This window comes from Chelonoidis abingdonii, chromosome 5 (genome assembly GCF_003597395.2).
Source record: "Chelonoidis abingdonii isolate Lonesome George chromosome 5, CheloAbing_2.0, whole genome shotgun sequence".
NCBI classification, from domain to species: Eukaryota; Metazoa; Chordata; order Testudines; family Testudinidae; genus Chelonoidis; species Chelonoidis abingdonii.
This window is the reverse complement of record NC_133773.1, coordinates 19,468,501-19,493,720: the sequence shown is the minus strand read 5'-3', so window position 1 is coordinate 19,493,720 and position 25,220 is coordinate 19,468,501. Positions and strand designations below refer to the sequence as shown.

Below are 25,220 nucleotides of genomic sequence, written 5' to 3'. Positions count from 1 at the left end.
GCACTGGGCTGAGCGGGTCCGGCAGCCAGGATCCCAGCTGGCAGAAGCCGAAGGATGGAACCCCTGAGCGGCAGTGGGCTGAGCGGCTCAGCCCACTGCCGGTCTGGGGTCCTGGCCACCAGCCCCACACAGCCTGCTGCCGGTCTGGGGTTCTGGCTGCCAGACCCTTCCCAGCTGGGGTCCCGGCCGCAGGCTCCACTCAGCCCACTATTGGCCTAGGTGAACAGAACCCCAGACCAGCAGCGGGCTGAGTGGGTCGGTGGCATAAGATCCACATTTTAATTTAATTTTAAATGAAGCTGCTTAAACGTTTTGCAAACCTTGTTTATTTTACAATACAACGCTAGTTTAGTTATGTAATATATAGACCTGTAGAGAGAGACCTTCTAAAAAACATTAAAATGTATGACTGGCACGTGACACCTTTAAATTAGAGTGGATAAATGCAGACTCGGCACACCACTTCTGAAAGGTTGCCGACCCCTGGTTTATAATATAAAATAGGAGCACGTTACTGAATATCTTATTTGCTACTGAAATCACTGGATATTCACACAAATCAAGTAACTGAAAGTATAGATGTCTGTCTAAACACACCTTGCCCTTTACTTGAGCTTATTCCCAATTTGCATGTACCAGGTGTGTACTCCATCACATAGGTAGTTTTGAAAATTAGGCTATTTTCAAACTCACATTATAATATAGGTTACTTTATTGTGTATCAGAGGGGTAGCCGTGTTGGTCTGTTTCCACAAAAACAATGAGAAATCCAGTGGCACCTTAAAGACAAACTGATTTATTTGGGCATAAGCTTTCTTCGGTAAAACACCCCACTTCTTCAGATGCATGGAGTGCTTCTTCATTGTTTGTGTATTTCATCCTCAAGCTGTATCTAATTTACATATATGTGCCCTCTGTGTAAATAAGAGGGAGGAGAAGCTGATAACTCTTTTAAATCCTGCCTCTTGCTGACCAATTAAAAAAAATACACTACAGAAATTAGCAGCTATAGGCCTAAAGCTCTTTAAAATGTCTTTATTCCTGCCTGTTTATTTTCCTCAATTCTCACCTGTGTTTCAAAGAATCTAGGCCTTTTTTACTTTTATTTTTACTTAGCAAAGAGAAATTAGAAGCTGTTAAAATGATCATGATTCGATTTACTTTAATTTAGAAAGTTTGAGAACAACCACTGTGTGGGTAAAGCACTGTTGTGCATCTGGTCTTGACTGCTAGAATGTAACTTTATTTGTTTCCTTTTCCTTTCTGAAATTCAGCCTCTGTGTCTAACAGCAGTTTGCAGTCAGATGAAAGCATCATGTTAATACTTCAGTCATGGTACTTTATTTGTTTTGCGTATAAAAAGTTTAGCTGGGTGTATTGATCATTCTCTGATTTAGGCTTTCTGAATACAGATTTAGGCTTTCTGAATACAGATAAATTTGAAAGCAGCTCAGTTGCTCATAAAACATTGTTTGGCTGCTAACCTGTAATGTTCCTGAGGGGTAGGGAAGAAGAATGAATCTCAAGTGAATGGGAACAATCTGAAAACTGCAGTTATATTTAATATTCGGTTAGTATTTTCTGTTTTGTTTTGTTTTTGTTTGTTTGTTTGTTAAACAATAATAATTGGAGATCATACCTATCTCCTAGAACTGGACAGGACCTCTAAAGGTCACAGAGTCCAGCCCCCTGCCTTCAGTAGGCAGGACCATGTACTGATTTTTGCCCTGATCCCTAAGTGGCCCCCTCCAGGGTTGAACTCACAACCCTGGGTTTAGCAGGCCAGTGCTCAAACCACTGAACTATCCCTTCCCCTTCCCCTTCCCTCCATATTTTAGTTTTGTGTGCTTGTATGTGCCACACTCTCTGTTTTAAGTAACCTACACCACCTGCCCTTTGAAATAATTAACTTCAATAGGCTTTGGATGGGAAGCCTGTGTAAGGGGTAAAGCTGATGTCAGGCCATAGGGTGGGAAGAAGGACTGTTGATCTATTCTTGTAACAAACAAAGAAGGGGAGGAGAAATCAAAGTGGGCTGTGGGAGCTATCTAGTTTTATCTGGAACTGGTGGAGACTAAGTGACAATAAAAATTAAAAAAAGTTACAACACAACATTTACAAGGAAATAATTTGTAAAAATGTATAGAAATTTACCTAAAAGCGTGAAACATTTCCAGCGCTTGTCGTAATGGCTTTTAAGCAGAATTAAATTTTTCCTGACTTTATTTCTTTCTTCTGGCCTACAAGCAGGAAAGTGGAAGCTTCTTTGGATTTTATGTTGAAGAATGTGTGCACGTGTATTTAAAATGATTACTTCTGTAATTTTGATGTGAGTCTAGCTACAGTTAGTGCTGTTAAAAACAAAACAAATAAACAAAAAAACCTCCCAAACTATGATTACTGCACCATGTTATTTCCCTTTAATGTGGTTTGTGGTATCTTACTTTAAATGGGAAATGTTTCAAGTGCTCAATAAATGTTACGAGTATAGGAGATAAATGTCTGAAATAAAAAAAATAAATACCATTTTCCTTAGCATAGTGAATTTACATCTCTTCCAGTTAGGGTATGAGTTTCTCTTTTGATGCTGTATTAATGTTCTGTTCTCTTCTTATAAAATAGGTTACCTACCATACAGTGTTTCCATAGTGGATATCATTTCACACCTGCACCAAATGCAAACTGATATAATTCTTCTTGGCAGCCTGTCAACAACATTCCTAATAGTTACCCACTGAATTACCTTTTTGACAGTAACTATCTATCAGGCGGTCTTACTCCTGCAACTTGTTGCTAGTAAAACAAAAGCTTAAAATACTTAGCAATGTAGAACGGTTTGTAATTGGAGTATATTATTTTGTTGATGATGAAGTACAGAGTGGAATAGGTCTTTGGTTTCACATTGGATAACCTTGATAACTAATTTTTTTCCCGCAATCATACATTTATATATTTATCCCCAACTTATGGAATAGAAATTTAAATTCAGTACACTGGATATTCCCTTCATTGTGTAAAAAAAATATATTTATAAGATTAAAATTTCTTCCATAAACTGTGTAGTGCAAAACAATAATCCCATTTCCCCTTAGTTGATATTGTAGCACTAACTCAGTTACAGCAGAACCTTGCTAGTTACCATGGCTGGAAGACCTATTGTGAATTACTCAATGTGGCAAATTAGCAAGTAACAGATAATTTAAAAAGCAATCAGAGTAATGCATCAGAACGTTTACTGTTCATTTGTTTTGATAATTCAATTTCAATGTGATATTTCGTAATATACTCAAGTGTTTTAAAGTTCACTCTGTAAAAATAATGGAAATCTTATTAATACCTTGCTATTAAATCTCGGCAGAGTTTTGTGTTGGGCGACTACCAGTTTTTTTGCAGGCTACAAATCAGATTTGTTTTAATTATGATTAAGAAAATATTTCCATTATGAGCCTGTATTTTTAGGTGTTTTTAGCTTTCTGTAAAAATTACTGTATCAGGCTGAGTATTGCATTGTTTAGTCTGAGTATAGAAATAAATGTCTTGTTTTGGAAAGTTTTGATAAAATTTTGTTTTTCCATTTTGGAGATATGCAAAAGTGAAAATGTAGTGGTTACTATTCAGAAGTTGTTTCAGGTACGATTTTACATTTGGATGACTGAGATTGTTTCTGTAGAGGTGGAGAAAAGGGAACTTGAAAACTTAGGCATCAGAATTAATGTCAGACAATTTTTGTGAAATTTTTATTGGCAATTAAGAACACTAAGAATGATTTGAAAATATTATATTGTGTATATATAGCAGATATTTTCCCCTTATTAATTTAAGGCCCTGATCCCGCTAACACTTGCTCACATTCTTGTGAATAATGTGTGATGGTTTCTGCAAGGTTCTGAAGTACAGTTACTATATCTTAGAATTCCTGACTTTTGTTCCATCAAAATATCATCTGTAAGGGTAAAATAGGTCTTGCTGACCTTGAATCCACTGAAAATAGTTTTAGAATAGTAGCTTACGCAAAGTAGGAGGCTTTGAAGAAAAAGGTAAAGTGTAAGGTGGAACATAAAATCAAGACATAGGAAACTAAGTAGTAAAACGTGGCCTATTTGTCAGCATGCAAAGAGGTTAATATCGGAAAATCCCAGTGTCTGTTGTAGGTTTTATGGTTGTCAATTATATGGAAGACAAGGGTGCCTAATATGGTGCCCAAAGTTGCTATTTATTAACATTAACATTAAGTAAGTATGACAAGATTAGATTGTGAAGAACTCCACCAGAAACTAATGGAACTACAGTAGGTAATTGGAAAATATAAGAACAGATAAAATTCAAAGCAGACAAATGCAACTCATTGTACTTTGGAGGAGAAAATGATATTATTCAAGCATACTGATAAGTTGTAACTCTTAAGAGGAAAAAAAAGTCATGCTGAGCGACTCAATGAGAATATCTGTTCACTGATGGATGAAAGAAGCAAGTTAGGCTCTATTAAGGAGGTTGTCAAGAATAATACAGCATATATTACAGTTGTATTATATGAATCAATTATGTGCTTTCACCTTGAATGCTGTGTTCAGTTTTGATTGTTTCATCTCAGAAAAGGCACAGCAGAAATGGAAAAGAACCAGAGAAGGGTGACAAAAATACTTGTTCTGGAGAGCTTCCATGCAAGGAGAGATTTGTAGAATCAAGATTACTTCATTTATACTGAGATTAAGAGCAGATATTATATAAGTATATAATAATGAATGGTGTGCCTGATGGATTTTGAGCCGGTCTGTGATAATTTATGAATATTCTGGTGGGGTTGTTAGGGGTGTTTTATGTGTGACTATATTGGGAATGAACAGGAATGAATCTTGAAAAATGAGGAGGATGGAAAAAATGTCTCAAGAAGCTACCCCCCAACAAACACTTGAGAGTTGCTAAAGGACAAAACATAAGGAAGGCCGTACTGGGTCAGACCAAAGGTCCATCTAGCCCAGTATCTGTCTACCGACAGTGGCCAATGCCTGGTGCCCCAGAAGGAGTGAAGCTAACAAGCAATGATCAAGTGATCTCTTTCCTGCCATCCATCTCCAACCTCTGATGAACAGAGGTTAGGGACACCATTCTTTACCCTTCCTGGCTAATAGCCATTTATGGACTTAGCCACCATGAATTTATCCAGTTCCCTTTTAAACATTGTTATAGTCCCAGCCTTCACAACCTGCTCAGGTAAGGAGTTCGACAAGTTGACTGTGCGCTGTGTGAAGAAGAACTGTTGGCTCTGAGAACTCTGGCTTGATTTCCCAGGGAGTCTAGGTGGACTGCTTTTGACAAGAAGTGTCAAAGCCTCAAAACACAGAAGAACCAAAGAACTATAGCAGGGTTTGAAAGGCACCCTCTCTCAAAAGAGGTGTTGTGGTAGTTCAGGGGAACCAGCCTGAGCTACAGCACCAGCTGGGGACTGTCTCTAAAAGAAAGGCCTACTTAGATCACCATCACTGGATGATAGGGCTTTAGGTAAGATGACATATATGTAGACAGTTTTTAAAATGCATTTTTTCTTAAATCTTTGTTCCTTCTGCTCAGATCGTATTTTTATTTTAAGAAGGCTGCCTGGTCACCAGCTCCTGAAGGGAAGATCTCAGGTGCCTGAACTCAGTTGAAACTGCAGGATCAGAATGGTACATAAAAGATGCTATTGCCAAGTCTAGAAGTAGGAGAATTGCAAAATTCCACCCCAGGATATGTAGAGGCACAAGGCCTGACACCTGATGGAGTGTGCTCAGAGGGCATGTCTACAGTGCAAGTAAAAACCTGTGGCTGACCCATGCCGTCTGACTTGGGCTTATGGGGCTCAGGCTGAGGGTTGTTTCATTGCAGAGTAAACTTCTGAATTCAGGCTGGTGCCCAGGCTCAAGAACCCTATGTGGTCAGAGGGTCACAGAGCTCAGGGTGCAGTTCGAGACCAGAAGTCTACACTGGAGTGAAACAGTCCCGCTGCCCAAGCCCCATGAGCCAAAGTCAGTTGGCATGGGCTAGCTATTGGTTTTTAATTGCAGTATAGACATATCCAGAGACATCACAAAACAGAGAGAGGTGCAGTTAGTTCTGTGACTGTGTCAAAGGCCAATCAGCCTCCCATTTTACCATGTCCATTAATAATAGTATCAGATCCAAGAGACATAAGATAGAGCTGGAGGGAAAAGATTGGAAATGGATAGAAAGAAGAAGTTTTATACTCTTATACATTAATTAAGACAGTAATCTGCAGTTAACTAATTGTTATCCTAGGTAGAAAGATTATTAATCCTCATGCTTCAGGACTTAAACAACTCATCCTTGAGGGTCAGGAAGAAAATTCTCTCTTAATATGGTAATGCATGGTTATTTATGTGTGTTACGGGAGTTTTACTTTAAGCATCTGGCATTGGCCGTTATTGGGGGTATTAGAATAAGTGCCACTGATCAGTTCCAGTATGGCACCTGCTAAGTTCCTAACATCATCTCAAGTTATTACATATACTGTATTTTTTCATAGGTTTAATAGCCAGATTTTTGAAGAACAAAAGCTTAAGAAAGCAATTGCTTGACTGGCAGCATACCAGGTTGACAGAGGCTGTTGCTTGTTGAAGGTGACAGTCTGTTTCTATGATAAAACAATGGATCATCATTAGGGCTCCATGTCTGTCATGGAGGTCATGGAAGTCACAGATTCCGTGACTTCTGCAGCGGCCGGTATGGCTGTCCCCAGGGTTGTCCTAGCAGCTGGCCCTGAGTGCCGACTGCTTAGGCAGCCCTGGGGACAGCCATACTGGCCACCACTGGAGTGACTCTGCAGCCAGCCACACTGCTGCTGCTGGAGTGGCCCCAGGGACAGCTGCACTCGGGCTGGTGCAGTATGTATACTGTATGGTTCATCGCTATAAGTGTGACAGACCCAAAAGTAAAAAAGAGAGCTTTTAATATGCAGAAAGCAACTGCTAGGATTCCCTACCTAGAGGCAATCAAAAATGATTTTGGAAACTTGATGAGGTTGCAGTTTTCCCCAACTCTGGCCTGCCTTACAAAGGTGGCATTCTGTAAACACATGTATTGTATTATGAGTGGAACCAAAGGATTAAAGATATTTTTGTTTAATGATTGGGAAAATGAAAGGCGGAATGATTGAGACCCCGTCCCCTTTAAAGAAAACAAAATTCTGAATTTTTGTTAACCCTTACTTAAAAAAAAAAAAAAAAAAAAGGAGGGGAGGAGAGAGAGATAAGACAAAGTAACTGGATTTTTTATTTACAGTTATTGATACTTTAAATAAAATATAATATTAGATCAGTGGTTCTCAAACTTTTGTACTGGTGACCCCTTTCACATAGCAAGCCTCTTGAGTTTGACCCCCCCGCCTAATAAATTAAAAACACTTTTTAATATTATTTACACCGTTATAAATGCCTGAGGCAAAGCAGGGTCTGGGGTGGAGGGTGACAGCTCACGACCCCCCCATGTAATAACCTTGTGACCTCTTGAGGGGTCCCGACCCCCAGTTTGAGAATCCCTGTATTAGATGTAGTGTAGGTGTCCTTCGTGAATGATTAGCTTTGTACATGTTCAGGGAAATAGGCTTAGAAAATACTGTGACAGAACTGAGCCCATCTTCAGTTACTACTACTACTACTAATTTATTTGTTACACAGTAACACCGAGAAGCTTAATTAGAATTGGGGCCCTATTATGTTAAGAACTGTGCAAGCGTATTATGACAATCACTGCTTTTAACAGTTTACCCTCTGTGTGGTCATGGGTCAGAGAAAAAAATATGGGTCCATCCCACCACTCTTTGAATTATAGCATGAAAGCATATTTAAGAGTAGGTTAGATAAATGTTTATCAAGGATGGTCTACACAGTATTTGGTCCTACCACAAGGGCAGGGGACTGAACTCGATGACCTCTCGAGGTCCCTTCCAGTCCTAGAATCTATGAATCTTTGAAAGAAGAAAATAATCAGTGATAAAGCTTCTGTAAGAGTGACATGGAAATTCTTGGAATTGGACTACAAAATTACTCCAACAGTAACTTTTAATATAAAATATTCCAGGGGAGAATATAATTAGAATGCCAGTTAACTGTGATCAGCTCATGTTCATATAAAAAGCTGTTGTAAATTTCTGTGTGACCGACGAAAATGGTCACTAACTCTATACTGGTGAAAAATGAATCATTTTATGTCCAGTTATACTCTGATAATGCGCTTGAACAAATACAAGGTTTTGACAACAGTACCTTAGAAACATTATGTTTTTTCTGCCACATTTTGTTTTCTTACGCTATAGGTATTTTCAGGGAGTTTGGTGGTGCAAGGTGTGTACACAATATAGTGAAGTATCCACAATGCCGACAGCATGCACTGATGATTATCCAGCAATTGGTGTTATCACCTAGTGGGGATGATGATATGGGCACTTTATTAGGGCTGATGCACTCAGCTCCACCTACAGAACTACAACTGAAGACAGATATATTACGGGTAAGTGCAATAAAACTTAATACTTTCCATTCCTAAACTAATGAAATTCTAATTTAAAGAATTTAAAATATACACTGTAGAACTACTTTTATTTTATGTATGATGGTATTCAGATATTGAAAACAGTTCAGTGACTTTAGAATTAAAATCATACACAAATCAGATCTCAAATTTTTAAACACAACTGGCAAAAAAGAGTACCAGTGTGTATTACATTTATTATTATTAAGTGTAATAATTACTGATGGATGGGAAATGAAGTTCTAAAAGCAGTCTCTTTCCACTTGGCTTTAAGAAATCATTTAGGTGCAATTGAAAAAAACAACATAACACACGCACACAAACTGAAGCATATTTTTAGTGCCATCATTGAATTTTTCCTTGGCAAAATCTCTTTTTTTTTGGTAAACATCCCCAGAATTATTAATAAATGAATAATTTATAACTAGATCTGGGCCAAAACCAGATCATTGAGAACAAACCCCCAGATTTTGAGCTGGAGGCTTGTTTCATTCCTATAATCTTAGCCTGATTTGTGTTGGATTCTAAATTAGAAAAGGTTTAATTTCCAGTTCAAATGCAATTGAAATCTTATAAGAATAGATACACCTATGAGGTTTCAGTTAGAGGGAGCCCTCATTTAATCCCATCAGTTCACAATATTTCATTGCCAGTCCTGATAAATCTTTGAGGCTCAACGTCTAATTTAAACCTGATATGGATCTGAATACTGTTTTCTCAACCCAACTATGTTTACCACAAGCCCTGACCATGGTGGAAATGTGTCCAATAAGTATAAGAAAATATGGTATCAAGTATCAGCAGGGTAGCCATCTTAGTCTGGATCTGTAAAATCAGCAGAGTCCTTTGGCACCTTGTACACTAACAGACGTACTGGAGCATGATTCATCCAACGAAGTGGGTATTCACCCATGAAAGCTCATGCTCCAATACGTCTGTTAGTCTATAAGGTGCCACAGGACTTTTCACTGCTTTTAAGAAAATATGGAGAATTCATCTTTCGCTACTAGTTTTACAAACAAATATTCCTTAGATTTTGCAAGCTGGTTAGGTCAGGCGTATATTAATGTAGCCTTAAAAATGTTAAGGTCTCTTCTAATGAGATTAGGTAATGCATAGTCATCTTAGAGTTGTAGAAGACTAAACATAGAGTAAAGTGCTGAAATTGTATATGATGTTTATATCACTCAGTTAGACTTTCTATAGTAAAGTCTACAGTCCAGGGTTATGGTTTATGTTTTTTGATATGTAACACATGAAAACATGACCCTTTGAAAACATGTTTCTTTGAGAGAGCTTGAATGGTATCACATTAAGGCTTTGAGTTTCTTTGATTTTTCACTTGAATACGAATACCATACTATCAAATTTCAAGTTTCAATTAATCAACTACAGAAGCAATTATTTACCTATTAAGAAAATACTGATACATCACGAACAGACTACTGATGAACTTTTATTGTTACTAGTAATAGTTCAGATTATCTGAGAAGCAAAGGGATAGTCTCTCTCCTATAATCTGTCTCTCAGAATCTGAAAATTACTTTGTTAAAGAGGCTGCTCGAAGGAGCCCTAAGTCAACAGTATAATCCTGTTGCAAAAAAAAAGCTAATATCATTCTGGTATGTATTAGCAGGGAGTGTTGAAAACAAGACATGAGATGTAATTCTTCCACTCCCGTCTGGGCTGATAAGGCCTCAACTGGAGTATTGTGTCCAGTTCTGGGCATCACATTTCAGGAAACATGAATAAATTGGAGAAGGTCCACAGGAGAGCAACAAAATGATTTAAGGTCTAGAAAGCAAGACCTGTAAGGAAAGATTGGCAGGGGGATGGGGGGAAGAATGATTTGTTTAGTCTGGAGAAGAGAATACTGAGGTAGGACATAACAGTTTTCAAGTACATAAAAGCTTGTTACAAGGAGGAGGGTGAAATTTGTTCTTCTTAACCTTTGCAGATAGGACAAGAAGCAATGGGCTAAAATTGCAGCAAGGGAGGTTTAGGTTGAACAGTAAGAAGTAGTTCCTGTCAGGGTAGTTAAGCACTGGAACAAATTACCTGGGTAGATTGTGGAATCTCCATCATTGGAAGTTAAGAACAGACCCCCTTTGGACAACAAAAATTACTACACGATCCCATGATGGGAGAGCAAAGCTTGAGCCCAAGCCCTGCACCGCGCGAGGGGATGGGGGAGCAAAGATCAAGGGCTTGAGCCCCAAGTGGGAGGCCTGTAACCTGAGCCCTGCCACCTGGATTGAAGTCCTCGGGGTTGGGCTTCGGCCCCAGGGCTTGGGCTGCAGGGCTCTGGTGCTTTGGCCCCCAGCAAGTCTAATGCTAGCCCTGGCGATCCCATTAAACCAGGTTCGTGACCTACTTTGGGGTCCCAGTGCACAGTTTGAGAACCACTGGATTAGACAAACACCTGTCAGGAATGGTCTAGTTATTGCGTAGTCCTGCCTTGAGTGCAGGGGACTCAATTAGATGGCCTATTGAGGTCCCTTCCAGCCCTACGCTTCCATGATTCATCTCGTAAAGTTCAGCTCACCTGAATAGATTTTTTTCATGTTGTGCTAGAATTTAAGAGAAATTAACTGTGTACAAGGATTTGATTAAAATTTTAACACACACTTTTTCTGAAGTCAGATGTCGAATATTAGCCTTTCTAGAGAACAACTGAGAAATAGTACACTAAATTCAGATATTTCAATTTTAAAAGGAGCATGTAGGAATGAAAAACTCATAAATTCTCCTCTTGGAGTTAGTCTATTTGAAAGCTCTGACATTAAATGTGTCTTGCTCTGATGATACCAAGCTGGTATGATACCACCTATCCTTTGGAGGATAGGATTAAAATTCAAAATGATCTAGACAAACTGGATAAATGGTCTGAAGTAAATAGGATGAAATTCAACAAGTACAAAGGCAGAGTACTCCATTTAGGAAGGAACAATCAGTTGCATACATACAAAATAGGAAATAACTGCCTGGGAAGGATTTCTGCGGAAAGGGATCTGGGGGTCATAGTGGACCACAAGCTAAATATGAGTCAACAGTATAATACTGTTGCAAGAAAAAGCAAATCTCATTCTGGGATGTATTAGCAGGAGTGTTGTAAGCAAGACTTGAGAAGTAATTCTTCAGCTCTACTTTGCACTGATTTGGCTTCAACTGAAGTATTGTTTCCAGTTCTGGGTGCCACTTTTCAGGAAAGATGTGGACAAATTGGAGAAAGTCCAGAGAAGGGCAGCAAAAATGACTAAAGGTCTAGAAAACATGACCTATGAGGGAAGACTGCAAATGTTTGTTCTTTTAGTCTGGAAAAGAGAAGACTGAAAGGGGACATAACAGTTTTCAAGCACAAAGTACATAAAAGGTTGTTGCAAGAAGGAGAGAGAAAAATTATTGTTCTTAACCTCTGAGGATAGGACAAGAAACAATAGTCTTAAATTGCAGCAAGGGAGATTTAGGTTGGACATTAGGAAAAGCTTCCTAACTGTTAGGATGGTTAAGCACTGGAATAAATTGCCTAGGGAGGTTGTGGAATCTCCATCATTGGAGATTTTTAAGAGCAGGTTAGACAAACACCTGTCAGAGATAATCTAAATAATACTTAGTCCTACCATGAGTGCAGGGAACTGGATTAGATGACCTTTTGAGGTCCCTTCCAGTACTATGGTTCTAAGATTCTATGACAATCAGTTAGCATATCAAGTAAAAGAAATTCAGCCAAAGACAGAAAAATAGTTAAGTTAGTGAATTATGTTGCAGAACATTAGTTTTGATGTCTGTAGGGGGTTTTTAAGAGCATTTTCAATATGTAATTTATAGACTGACCACATATAGTTTGCTGTCTTTGGCTCTTACTTTAGAACTTGCTTGTGCTAACCTTCAGTTTAGCCATCATCTTATTTTAGCTGATAGTCTGTGTTAATTCTCATTCACGGTGAGAGGCATTAAATTACTGGGTAATTCTCACCTGTAATGATACAACAGAGGTAACTTAGTTCTAGAATCCAAGGGCCATTTCAATTTCCTTAAATCCACCTGTGGTTATTCAATACCTCAACATATTGTCTGATTGTTCTAGTCATGCTTTGCCCGCTGAGCTCTCTTTCTTTATTCAGTTTACTCAGACTCACCTGATTCGCTGCTATCTGAGTGCTTAGTCAGCACTGTTCCCACCTTCAGTGACTTGCAAGCACAGAGCAAAGGTTAAGGATGTGGAGTTGGATTACTGTTTTGGTTAAAACTTTTTTGTAGTCTTCTAAAGTTATCTCATGTTTGGATGACATTGGCAGATTATTTAGTGAGAATAATGTGGTTCCCTGTATACACAGCCAAGTCTCCTGATATCCAGTAGGAAGATGAAAAATCTGCTACTTTTTAGTAGTTACTTTTAAAACAGAGGTTAAAAAGTGTATAGTTTTCCAACCTGTGAATCCTTAAATAAAATATTACTCTGGCTTTTCTCTGACAAGGTCCATAAGTAGAGAATACCATAATCATTATAAAACTCAAAAAGATTGAAGCTGAGAAGGTCATTTCTGTCCCCAGAATATATGCTTCCATTTCTGAGTGATTTCAACATAAACATCCTATCTGAGCATGTAACTGTTCTTAAAGGATCCTGTTGGCAAACATGTAAGCAATGCTCTAAAAGGGATCTTGAACCTGTTTTTATGATCTTAACGGCATCAGCGATGAATGAGTTCTCTGACCAGTACTGGGTCAGATTTCCTTCCACTCTTGAAACAAAGTCAAGGGACTAAATGAGTGAACAAAAACCTTAATGTGGCTGGACTAAAAGCTATCTATGTAAAAATGACACCACTTTAGTCAACCATCCTGCTTCCTGTGAGTATTCAGAATTATGTCTGTTCACTTAAGTTTCAGAAATAAGATTTTAACACATTTACCTTTGTCTTTTAGCTTTTGGGAGAAGGAGTTGGATTCTATGTTTAGAGGCTTCCAAAATGACCAGAAACTCTTTGGCTGCTTCATTGTTTGGAGCATTGTACCTCTTCGTGTCATACAAATCTCTCTCTTGATTTCTGTACAATGGCTTAAACTGGGACTCAATTTGAAGCCATCTCAGAGTTTAAATAGTTGCTTTGGAAGCTCTTGACTTCTTTATGAAGCAAGACATCCTCATGACTTGCTATCGTGTATGTCATTTCATTTATACCAATTCAAGACTTAGACCTCAAATCAGAATTTATTCCTGAATGGGGCTTTCTGTAGTTCTGCAAACAATAATGCAAACTCCTTTTCAGGTCCAAGGTGACACTTATACTTTCTGTCAGTCACATACTCTTTTCTAATTGCCACCACTTTGCCAGGTGGGAAAGTGAGTTGTAAGTTATTTCCGCATAAAGCTTAACTTCCAGTTTCATCATGACAGAATAATTCTTTGTTCTTCCCCCTCCTTTTAATTCCGAAAACTAATACTTGTTTTACTGCAGTCAAAATCTTTGTACTCTCATAATAAAAATAAAAATAAATAAATAAAAATCATCCTTCACCACCTAAACCTCACAGTAACCACGAAGTACTACATTCATAGAGCAACCTAGTTTTACAAAATGGTCTTTTCATCTTCTGTGGTGGCCTTTTTAAAAGGGAAATAAAGTCTTTCTTTAAAGACACTATTTGATGAGAAGTCACACTTAGTAAGGAAACTTAAATTGTCTTCAGCAAGCTTAATAGAGTATCTCAGCACTTACTCAACCAAACTCATTGTTACCTCATAAGTAGAGAAAAATCAAGCCACCTTCCAGTGGTTGTCTACATGGATTTCGCTCTTGGTGCACGTGCACCCTATGGATGTGATATTGGATTTTTTTAGCCAGCAGTGTCCATTTCCTCTACACCTGTGCCCTAGATACTCTCACGGCCCCTATGTGAGGGCTCAAAGGGTTGGATGGGCCCAACAGTCCCTCAGTTCCTTTTTAGCACCAGTTGCAATACAATGGCTAAGGCAAATGGTATGGTTATACAGTTGACAGCACTCAGTCATCAACTTTATGCATAAGATTTCAATGGGAACCACATGAGAACTCTTAAGGTAAAAATATCTAGATCTCACTGTTACGGACCATCACTTGACAAGTCATAGCCTGATCTTTTATTAAAGGACGAATGCAGAGTTTGGCAACCATTTAGTGTGTTTTTATTTGTAGATATATAAATTACAATGCTTTAACATGAAAGGTTGTGTGTTGTCTTTCTGTCTCTACATACCAATGCCTTATGCTTTATATACCTAATCTTATGGTTAAGGTACTGGACCGGTATTCTTGGTTCAATTGCTGACTCTGTCTCAGGCTTCTGGTGTGACCTTGGCCCTTAGTTTCCCACCTATAAAAGAGGGATAATGCTTGCTTTCTTTTATTCTTTGTCCACCTTGTCTATTTAGTTAGTAAACTCTTTGGAGCAGGGACTTCATATTGTATTTGTCTGTGTCATGCGTAAAATGCCAGTCTCTTTTGGGGCCTTTAGACAGTACAATAATACAAATAAATTATGCTAGCATATCAGACAAGAAACTTTGCATTGCTATAAGATATTAATAAAATGCTTTTTTCTTTTTTGACTGTCCATAGGCCCTGCTCTCAGTACTAAGAGAGAGTCATCGCACAAGAACTGTTTTTAGAAAAGTCGGTGGATTTGTGTATGTCACATCTTTACTTGTTGCTATGGAAAGATCCTTGTGCTCTCCACCTAAGAATGGCTGGGAGAAAGTAAACCAGAATCAAGTGTTTGAACTGCTTCACACTGTGTTCTGCACATTGACTGCAGCAATGCGCTATGAGCCAGCCAACTCACATTTCTTCAAAACAGAGATCCAGTATGAAAAGCTGGCAGATGCTGTTCGATTGCTTGGCTGCTTCTCAAACTCAAGAAAAATAAGCCCCTTGAATGCCTTCCCATCAAATACACAACCATTTCAAAGACTACTGGAGGATGACCTAATCTCCATGGACTCTGTGGCACCCACACTAAGGCATTGCAGTAAACTCTTTATTTATCTCTACAAAGTAGTCACAGATTCTTTTGACAGGTATGATCTGTTTTCCCTAAAAAATGTCTGGTTTTAGAAATGTGGTATTTGCAGGATTTGATGTTTCCACCTTTTTCTTTATCCACAAAGTGGAGCAAGACTTTTTCCTCTACTCAAATGTAAACCAACATGACCTCTAATGTTGAATGTCTTAGGTCATGACACCAAGCAACAGAGAGACATTTAGTTTAAGACCATTTGGTGGGTTAAAACCGTCAACAAGTAGTCTGCTTTTCCAATATTTTTATTATCCATAAGTACTTTATCTTTATCCATAATATCATTACATTAGAAATATGCTACTTTTGCAGTACACACCAACTTCTGACTGCCATAAAAATGGGATACACTAAAAACAAGTTATTTGATTGTTCGTTATGACAAATTTATTTTAGACAATGGAGATGCGATCCTTGAAATTGCCATTTAGCTTTTTTGAATTAATTTAGCATTAGAGACAATGAGGCTGCTAACTACGTGAAATTTTAAAATCATGTATAGTAAATATACCTCTTAATGGTCCCCTACAAAATAACTCTGATTTTTGAAGGTAGTTCTCACGTGTAACGTTTTTTTAAAGAAACTAATAGTGCAGCATTGATTTAAGCTTCATTGCTTAAATCACAAAGCTGCTGTTCCATGTCCATGTGCTATATGTTGGTCAAGATTTTCAAAAATAGATGTCTCATGTTAGGTTCCTAGTAATATTTAAGCAGCTAAATAAGAGACCTAATAAAAATGCTGAGTATTTGGCAGCTTCTGATCAAATCAGTGAGGAGCTGCAGAGTGCTCATATTTTCTTTACTCAGAACACTTCTTTAGGTGCCTAAATATGGATTTAAGAGCATAACTTCAAGCTCTCGTTTTTGAAAATTTTGCCTACTGCCTTTAATGTTGTAAGAGAGCAAATCTCTATCCCTTCATCTTGAAAGAAATTAGCATAAAAAAATCCTAGTTACTTTATGTTAAAATCGCTTTGAAATATTTGATTGAAAAATTTTTGAATTAACCAGTTGGTGATGTGTACAATACATGCTGTAATATTGGCTAGTTGTGAAATCTGATGAATCAAGGATGGATAACTAAATCTCTAGTGTCATTGCAAATGCATTCCTTTCTAATTTCCTTTTATTTTCCATTCCTCTTTAATCAACACTTTTTCTTCCTTTCTTAAACCATCTGATGGTCATGTTTTTGCAGAGTTTATTCTCAGAATATTATTTTTAATCCCATCTAATGCAAGTTAATCAAACTTTGTTTGCTCACAAATGACCTATTGTCAGTTCCAGCTCTAATTACCCTTGAAGGATGTTCAAATGTGCTGGTTTGATTGTGTAGATTACCACATCTGCTGAGTAATGAGCAAAAAAAAAATTCTCCTAATTATTGTGGAGTCGTGCACGTCTGTTTGTTTTACCTGATGCATGTTCCTCAGTAGCGTTCTTTGTTGTCCTTGCTGATTCTGTAGGATGGATCCTATAAAGGTTTTTACTAGTTGGTGGTATTGTAAAACTAACAAGCTTCTGGCCTCTCCTTTTCTTTTCTAACTTCTCGATCCCACCCCTGTCTGTTTTGTCTGTAGTCGTGCAGAACAGATCCCTCCTTGCCTGACAAATGAGACTTCTCTCCCCTCTCCTTGGGGTACGCCAGCTTTGTCCAGGAAAAGGTACTGATCCTTTAAGAGAAGTTGATCTCTCTTCTGGTTTCTCTTGTCACTGTTCTTGTTGCTTTTTTTCTCAAGCTGCTTTTTGTGGTGAGGTGCATACTGTATGTCCGTTCTTTGAGGAAAACAACTTGTCAACTTGTAAAAGAATTAGGTGGCTAGTTGGCTAAAAGGCACTTATTTGTGCATCATATAACATAAATTTACATTTAGGTTTAAAAATACTTCTAGTACAGAACACTAAGGCTGTGGCTACACTGGTGCTTTACAGCGCTGCAACTTTCTTGCTCCGAGTGTGAAAAAACAACCCCCTCCCCAAGCGCAGCAAGTTACAGCACTGTAAAGCGCCAGTGTAAATAGTGCCCCAGCACGGAGAGCCGCGCTCCCAGCGCTGTAAGCTAATCTCCTCGTGGAGGTGGAGCACCTGCAGCTGGCGCCGCAACCACATTTGCACTTCAAAGCAGTGCTGTGGGAGTGCTCCTGTGGCAGCGCTTTGACGTTTTGAGTATAGCCATAGTCCAAGTTACGTGGAATCAGAGATAGAAATGGCTGAATTCTGAAAGCAGTTAATTTGTGCCGCTTCAAAACAAATCAAATATTTTTATAAGAAATTGTCTAGGAGGTACAGACTCAGCTCCCAGGGATCAAGTCCAAGAATGTAGTAGTAGATAAATTCATTTAAAAAAAAATCCTGAATGAATTTCTGAGAAAAGATATTTTTTGCTTTATCAGTAAATTGAGAACTATTGTGATATGTCTATTGCCTACAATTACTGCCTAATGAAAACAATAAACCCTTCGGAACATATACTGCTGACAACTGTGGAGGCATGTGAATGTTAAATGGCTTGGAAAGTGAGTCCAAAATCTCCCAAATTTCTGTGACTGTCAATTTCTGAAATCCTTTCTCAATGTTTTCTTTTTCTCAGCTAATTCTTTCTTAATATTTTTATGTAAAAAATGAAGTAGATCTGCATTTAAAACCTGTTTTGCAATATTTGCAGTAAAGGAGTTTACCACAAAAATACCTTTTTTCATCTTGCTAAGTGAAGTAACACAGTCATTCGTTGGTATTCTTCTGGGATTGATTTGGAAGGGACTTCCTGTCTAATAATCTAGCACCTCTCAGACTGTCATTTCTTTTCTTTTCTGATACTAAGGCATTTAGGAGCAAAAAAATGGAAACTAGGTCAGATTACAAAGGATGAATATAGGCAAATAACACAGGAATGCAGGGGCAAGATTAGAAAGGGAAAGGCGCAAAATGAGCTCAAACTAGCTATGGGAATAAAGGGAAACAAGAAGACTTTTTATCAATACATTAGAAGCAAGAGGAAGACCAAGAAAGGGTAGGTCCACTCTCAGTGAGGAGGGAGAAACTAGTAGTAAGCAAGGAACTGGGAAATGGCAGAGTGCTTAATGACTTCTTTGTTTCAGTCTTCACTCAGAAGTCTGAAGGAAGGTTCTAACAAGTGAATGCTTATGGAAGGGGGTAGGATTAAAAGATAAATAAAAAAAGAGCAGTTTAAAATCACTTTAAAAGTTAGTGCCTGCAATCACAGGGCCCGATGAAATGCATCCTAGAAATACTCCAGGAGTTTAATAGAAGAGGTATCTGAGCCTCTTGCTATTATCTTTGGAAAGTCCATGGGAGACGGAGAGAGATTCCAGAAGAACTGGGAAAAGGGCAAATATAGTGCCCATCTATTAAAAGGGAATAAAATAACCCAGGAAACTACAGGAACCAGTTAGGTTTTAACTTCTGTGCCAGGGAAGATAAGTGGAGCAAGTAATAAAGAAATATCTGCAAACACTTTGGAAGGTGGTAAGGTGAGAGGGAATAGCGCATGATTTGTAAAGAACAATCATAGTCAACAACCAATCTGATAGCTTTCTTTGATAGGATACACGAAGCCTTGTGGATAGGGAGAAGCGGTGGATGGTGGTTTATACCTAGACTTTAGTAAGGCATTTGAGACGGTCTCGCATGATATTCTTATCAATAACAGGCAAATACAAATTTAGATGGGCGACTAGTAAGGTGGGTGCATAAACTGCTGAAATAACTGTTACTCAGAGAGTAGGTATTAATGGCTCCCAATCTGCTGGAAAGGGTTATAATAAAGCGGCGTGGTTCCGCATGGGGTCTGTTTTGGGACCGGCTTTCTTTCAATATCTTCATCAAGACGGACCTTAGATGTTGGCATAGAAGTACGCTTAGTTAAGTTTGTGGGACGATACCAAACTGGGAGATTGCAACTGCTTTGGAGGACAGGGTCAAAATTCAAAATGATCTGGACAAATTGGAGAAAGAAATGGACTGATGGTTAAACCGGATGAAGTTTCAATAAAGACAATGGCAAAGTGCTCCACTTAGGAAGGAACATTCAGTTTCAAACATACAGACTGGGAAGAGACTATTAGAGCAGTATGGCAGAAAGAGATCTAGGGGTCATAGTGACCACAAGCTAAATATGATCAGCAGGGTGATACTGTTGCAAAAAAGCAACGATGATTCTGGAATGCATTAACAGGTTGTGTTGTAAAGAAGGACACGAGTCATTCTTCCGCTCTACTCTGCGTGGTAGGCCTGAACTCGAGGTATGTGTTCCAGTTCTGGGCACCGCGCATGTTCAAGACAGATGTGGGATTGGAGAGGGTCCAGAGAAGAGCAACTAAGATGATTAAAGGGCTTGAGACATGACCTATGAAGGTAAGGCTGACAGAAATGAGTTGTTTTAGGTTTGGGGAAAAGAGAAGATAGAGGGGACATGATAGCAGTTTTTCAGGTAGCTAAAAGGGCTCATCAGCGAGGAGAGAGAAACTTGTTCACCTTAGCTCTAATGATAGAACAAGAAGCGGGCTTAAACTGCAGGCAGGGAGATTTAGATGGGACATTAGGAAGAACGTTTCTGTTCAGGGTAGTTAAACACTGGAATAAATTGCCTAGGGAGGTTGTGGAATCTCCATCTCTGGAGATATTTAAGAGTAGGTTAGATAAATGCCCATCAGGGATGGTCTAGATAGTATTTGGTCCTGCCATGAAGGCAGGGGACTGGACTCGATGACCTCTTGAGGTCCCTTCCAGTCCTAGAGTCTATTAATCTATGAAACTCCGCTGTTACTGAAGAGAGAAGTGTTTGTTGCCAAATTCATTTCGCTCTCGCACATGTTGAAAGAAAGAGCTTTCCTGTGGAGATCTTCTAGTGTTTTGCCCATAAGATTGACCTATACCGCTACTGATTGTACTCTCTTCATCTGCATCGTTCTGTTCTCTTAAGTGTAAATGGCATTACTTGCTCCTATAAACTGAATTTTTGAAATACACAGATATGCAAAAAGCACAATCTTGCCAGCAGAATGCATTTGGTCTGCCAAACATAAGCTTTTAAGGGCAGCTGACGCCAGAGGATAATGACAAAGAAGGTGCCAGCTTTGTAGCTAGCACAAAGTATCAATTAAAAAATTTTTTTAATCTTTTTAAGACTTACCAAAGTGAAAATCTGCAGTCCTTTGGATGTTCCATTGTACAAGACTACATAATTGCTAGTTGATTATTTTAAAAAATAGAAGCATCAGGATAGGATGTTCAACCTATCAGATGATTTAGTTTGGCTAGTAACATTGAAGATACTCATTAAGAGAACTGAATGCATTTTCTATAGATGTTTGATTTGTAAACAAATTGTGCCTTTCCACTGTTATGTATATTCTGTCAATCAAGTTCAAGAAAAGATTCACATAAAGTATTGATATAATCTTGGTTTAATTTACTGAATATACACAACAATTTATGTAAAAACATAGGTACAAATAATTAAACATAAAGGCCAAGTTTCTTAAAAAGTCTGTTTCTAGATATATGCCAAATTTTTCCCAAACACCTTGCTTCAGTTGACTAGTGGCAGCTCACCATTTTTTAAATTCAGTTCCTTAATTAGGAGCCTAAGTTTAGACTTGTATTTGTTGAAAATCTCAGCCAAAATGCTCTTCCAAAAGCAGTATTCTCTCTCCACTTTACACTTCCTTTTTCCTACACTGATCTCCCACTTGCCATAGTTGGTTATTCTGCTATCTAGTTTATATGACTTGTAGCATCCTAGGTTAGCAGACTAACAAGCACAGAGTATGGTGTTATATGAACAAAAGAAATTTATTTGCAATCTGTTTACAAAAATGTCTACAAATTCTGTCTATATGCAGTTTTTAAGCTCCCTTAATTATATACACAAACATTCAGTGCACTGATGTTCAGTCTTCTTTACCCAGAAGATGTTGCCACCTAAATATTATTGTTTATATAAACAGAATACAGATAACTTGTCTAGTCAATGTTTTGTTACGGTGCACAGTGGTTTTGATGTAGCATAGAAGTACTGTGCTTTCAGCCATCTGTATGATTGGATCATGCATTATTACTTTAGTGCTAGTTTGATTTCTGGGAACTTCAGAAGTAGGAGAGCTGACTAGACATTTTCTGAACTGTCATCTCGTTCAAGAGGATGCCAGATCTGTGCACAGGAACACTTTTTGGCTTGCCACCTTGATCAAAAGGCAGAAATGGGAGTGTACTGTTCATTACAAATATTTTTTATCCATAAACGTAGAAAACTTTTGGATAACAGTCACTCTGAGACAGACTTCTATGGTGGTTATCAGCAACAAATGCTACTCAATTTTGGCTAAATCTGTTGGGAAAAACTTTCTAACTAGAAGATTGTTAATCACTGTAATAGGCTTTCAAGGGAGGTTGTGAAATCCTCTGTTCTTGGAGGTTTTAAGAACAGGTTAGACAAACACCTGTCAGAAATGGTCTAGATGTACTTGGTCCTGCCTCAGAGCAAGGGGCTGGGCTGTATGATCTCTTGAGGTCCCCCAGGACTGCATTTTTTGATTATGTGGTTATCTTTGTTGACACATAGTTATAATTAAACCCAATAGTTTAAGTCTGAGTTGGACTTTTTTCAGTCTTGTCTCTGTCTAGGAAGATCTGTAGATTTTCTCTGTTTACATTAACTTTTGTCATGTTGTCTTTTTCTTTTCTTCTCTCCTAGAGGGCCACTATAAAAAATATGTGCTAGGCACAGCTAGATGTAATGTACCTAAGGTTCTGAAGGTGAAATAGGAGAGGGAACAACTAAATTTAGTCAATACCTTTTGTAATATTTTTTTCTGAGCTGTAATTTATCTTTCCATTCTAACAATTGGTGTTTGTGGCCTTCTGGAAATAGGAATCCATTGTAGAGAAAACTGAAAAGAAACATTTGAACATTTTAAGCAGACCCAGATTTGGAAATCATCCAATTAATTATGGGTAGTTTGAGGGACAGATGGAGATAGTTCATGCTTTCTATAATGCAAGGAAGAAAATAGAATATGTTCGATTGCATCCCTTTCCCTACAACTTTGAATGTCATCTTAGACTGTAAGCAGTTTGAGGCAGGGGTCATATCTTTGTGTTTATACATCAACCTAGCATGATGGGCCTGATCTTGACTGGGCCTTCTAGGTATTACTGTAATATAAATTACAACAACAGCAACAACAAAAGGATGGTGTTGGCAGCCACACAATATGATAATACTATAAGGAATGATTTCTAGGCAGGTGGAAAGTTATTTTTTGAAATTACTCTGATGGTGAAGTTCAGTTATGGATCCGTTCTGAAATACTTGTCAAAAAGTCTTATTATAACACTTAAATATATGTGGACTTGTAATCCTTAAGAAATGAAATGCCTGTGAACTCTGACACTTCAGACTTACAAGTGTTTATTGGAAAGAAGCAGGACTTTTCCTATTAAGCCGAAAAAAGTTATCAGCTAAGGAATTACCCATATCTCTAACCTCAAAAAATCATCCATGTTTTGAGAAACCTATTAAACCAGGGAGAAAAGTACTAGATTAATAACACTTACATGATAAAACTGCCAGCCATTTTTCATTTAGGGTGAGTGTACACTACTGTGCTACATCGGTGCAGCTGTGCTGCTGTAGCACGTTTGGTAAAGGTGCACTATGCTGACAAGGGAGTGCTCTCTCGTTGGCATAATTATTCAACCTCAGTGAGAGGCTGAAGCTGTGTTAACAGGAGAGCGCTTCTCGCTGACATGACAGTGTAGACACGGCTTTAAGTTGATGTAACTTATATTGCTCAAGGGAGCTGCTTTTTCACACCCTGAGCAACGTAAGTTACATCGACTTAAGTGGTAGTGTAGAAAAGCCCGTAGTCTAATAAGAAAATACCCCAAAATAACAATGTGTTTTGGTTCTTGGCCATACTAGAGATCCATGTTTTTTTTTTAAAATGGAGGTTGGAGTCAAGCACAATTTGTGAAAATACTTTCAAAAGTGGTTTGCGCAGTATTCAAAACTTCTTGGGAGGGATACGTCTTTGAACTAATTTTTAACCTTACCATAGAATTACTTGATTTATCACATGTAAAGAAATATATCATTGTTTTTATAAATAGGGGTTGAGGAATCAAAGTAATAATAATTTCCTCCACTTTAAAGGCTCACATTCCAAGAAAGTAATGATAGAGCTCTTTTTGAAGACTGTTCTGAAGGCAAAAGTAGATATCTATAAAGTAGTAGGGAATATTGTGACCTGCAAAGAAATTGTTACATAGTATTTATGCTTTGTGTCCATATTCTACGTGAAGATGCACATATACTATACATATGTTGCATATTTTTTTGTAATGACTATCAGTGTTTTCAAGAAAAGAAGCCTCATATGAGCAATATTAGCATCTAAATCTTTACCTTCAAAACATCTGTTCTCTGAACTGCCCTACTGCCCAAGCTGCTGAATCTGCAATAGTCTTGGTGCCAGAAGCATGGCATGCAACTGTTACTGCTGAGACTCACTGGAATGTAAAACGGTTATGGGCTTATAGACATAAGTGGTTGCTCATGCCTTCAAAGCATCTGTTCTCTAATGTTGACAAGCTGAACCTGCAGAAGTCCTCTTGGATTGCAGAAGCTCCATGTAATGCTAATGTTGCTGAGAGGAACTCATTGGGAGAGTGAGAACATATGGGCTGCTAGCCTGAGTAGATAGTTGGAACAAGCTTCCTAATCTTGGGAGTTTAATTGTTTAAATTGCCTTCAGTTCTGTAATAGTGAGTTTTCGAAGCAACCGTTACAGAGGAAAAAAATTGGGTGATGGACGATGAAAACTGACTTTGCTCCAAACATTTGTCTAAACATTATTTATGGACTGTTGTGTGTAATGTATTCTACTTTATGTTGAAATGAACATTTTTATGAGGAAATATATTTTTCTTGGGAGATATTATCTCTTTTCTAACGGGAAGTGGCGTTCCAGAGCTGGAACGTGTTATGGAAGTGAAATTCTCCCCACTAGTCCTGGAAGAATATCTACTTGTGATTTCAAGAAGAGGAAATCATCTGGCATGTTTAATTGGGAATTTTCTATGTACAAGTTGACTGTTACAACAGTTGATAGAAGTGCAGAGCTAATAGTGAATGGGTATAGTAAAAGCTCTTTCCTCTTGTCCTGTAGGCATGCATATCATTCTATTTCAACTCCGCCTGTGTATCCTCCCAAAAACATAGCTGATTGGAAGCTCCACACAGGACCCACGTTGCTGCAAAGCTCTGATGCTGTCATCATTCACCCTGGAGCTATGCTTGCCATGTTGGATCTTCTAGCCTCTGTTGGATCAACTGCACAGCCAGAAGTAAGCAAATAAGCTATAGTTCTTAATGTTGAATCTGACTAGGGGAATGGATAGTAAAAGAATACAAAAAGAATAGGAGTACTTGTGGCACCTTAGAGACTAACAAATTTATTGTAGCATAAGCTTTCGTGGGCTACAGCTCACTTCATCAGATGCATGTAGTGGAAAAATACAGAAGGAATCGCGCTCTCTCTCTCTCTCTCTCTCTCTCTCTCACACACACACACACACACACACACACACACACACACACACACACACACACA

The 25,220-nt window shown here is 38.3% G+C and overlaps 1 protein-coding gene across 5 annotated transcripts in view; it reads left to right on the top strand.

The window, feature by feature from the left end:
• The window catches only part of WDFY3 (WD repeat and FYVE domain containing 3), a 320,770-nt gene that overhangs the window by 154,876 nt on the left and 140,674 nt on the right, over positions 1-25,220 (top strand). For 4 of the 5 annotated variants that reach the window (XM_075066120.1, XM_032764845.2, XM_032764846.2 and 1 more), the window contains exons 12-15: positions 8,309-8,502; positions 15,126-15,583; positions 17,166-17,249; positions 24,777-24,954. In XM_075066120.1, the coding sequence (XP_074922221.1) occupies positions 8,309-8,502; positions 15,126-15,583; positions 17,166-17,249; positions 24,777-24,954 (914 nt within the window). The remainder of the gene's footprint in view (positions 1-8,308; positions 8,503-15,125; positions 15,584-17,165; positions 17,250-24,776; positions 24,955-25,220) is intronic. The other variant, XM_032764847.2, reaches the window with a different exon arrangement.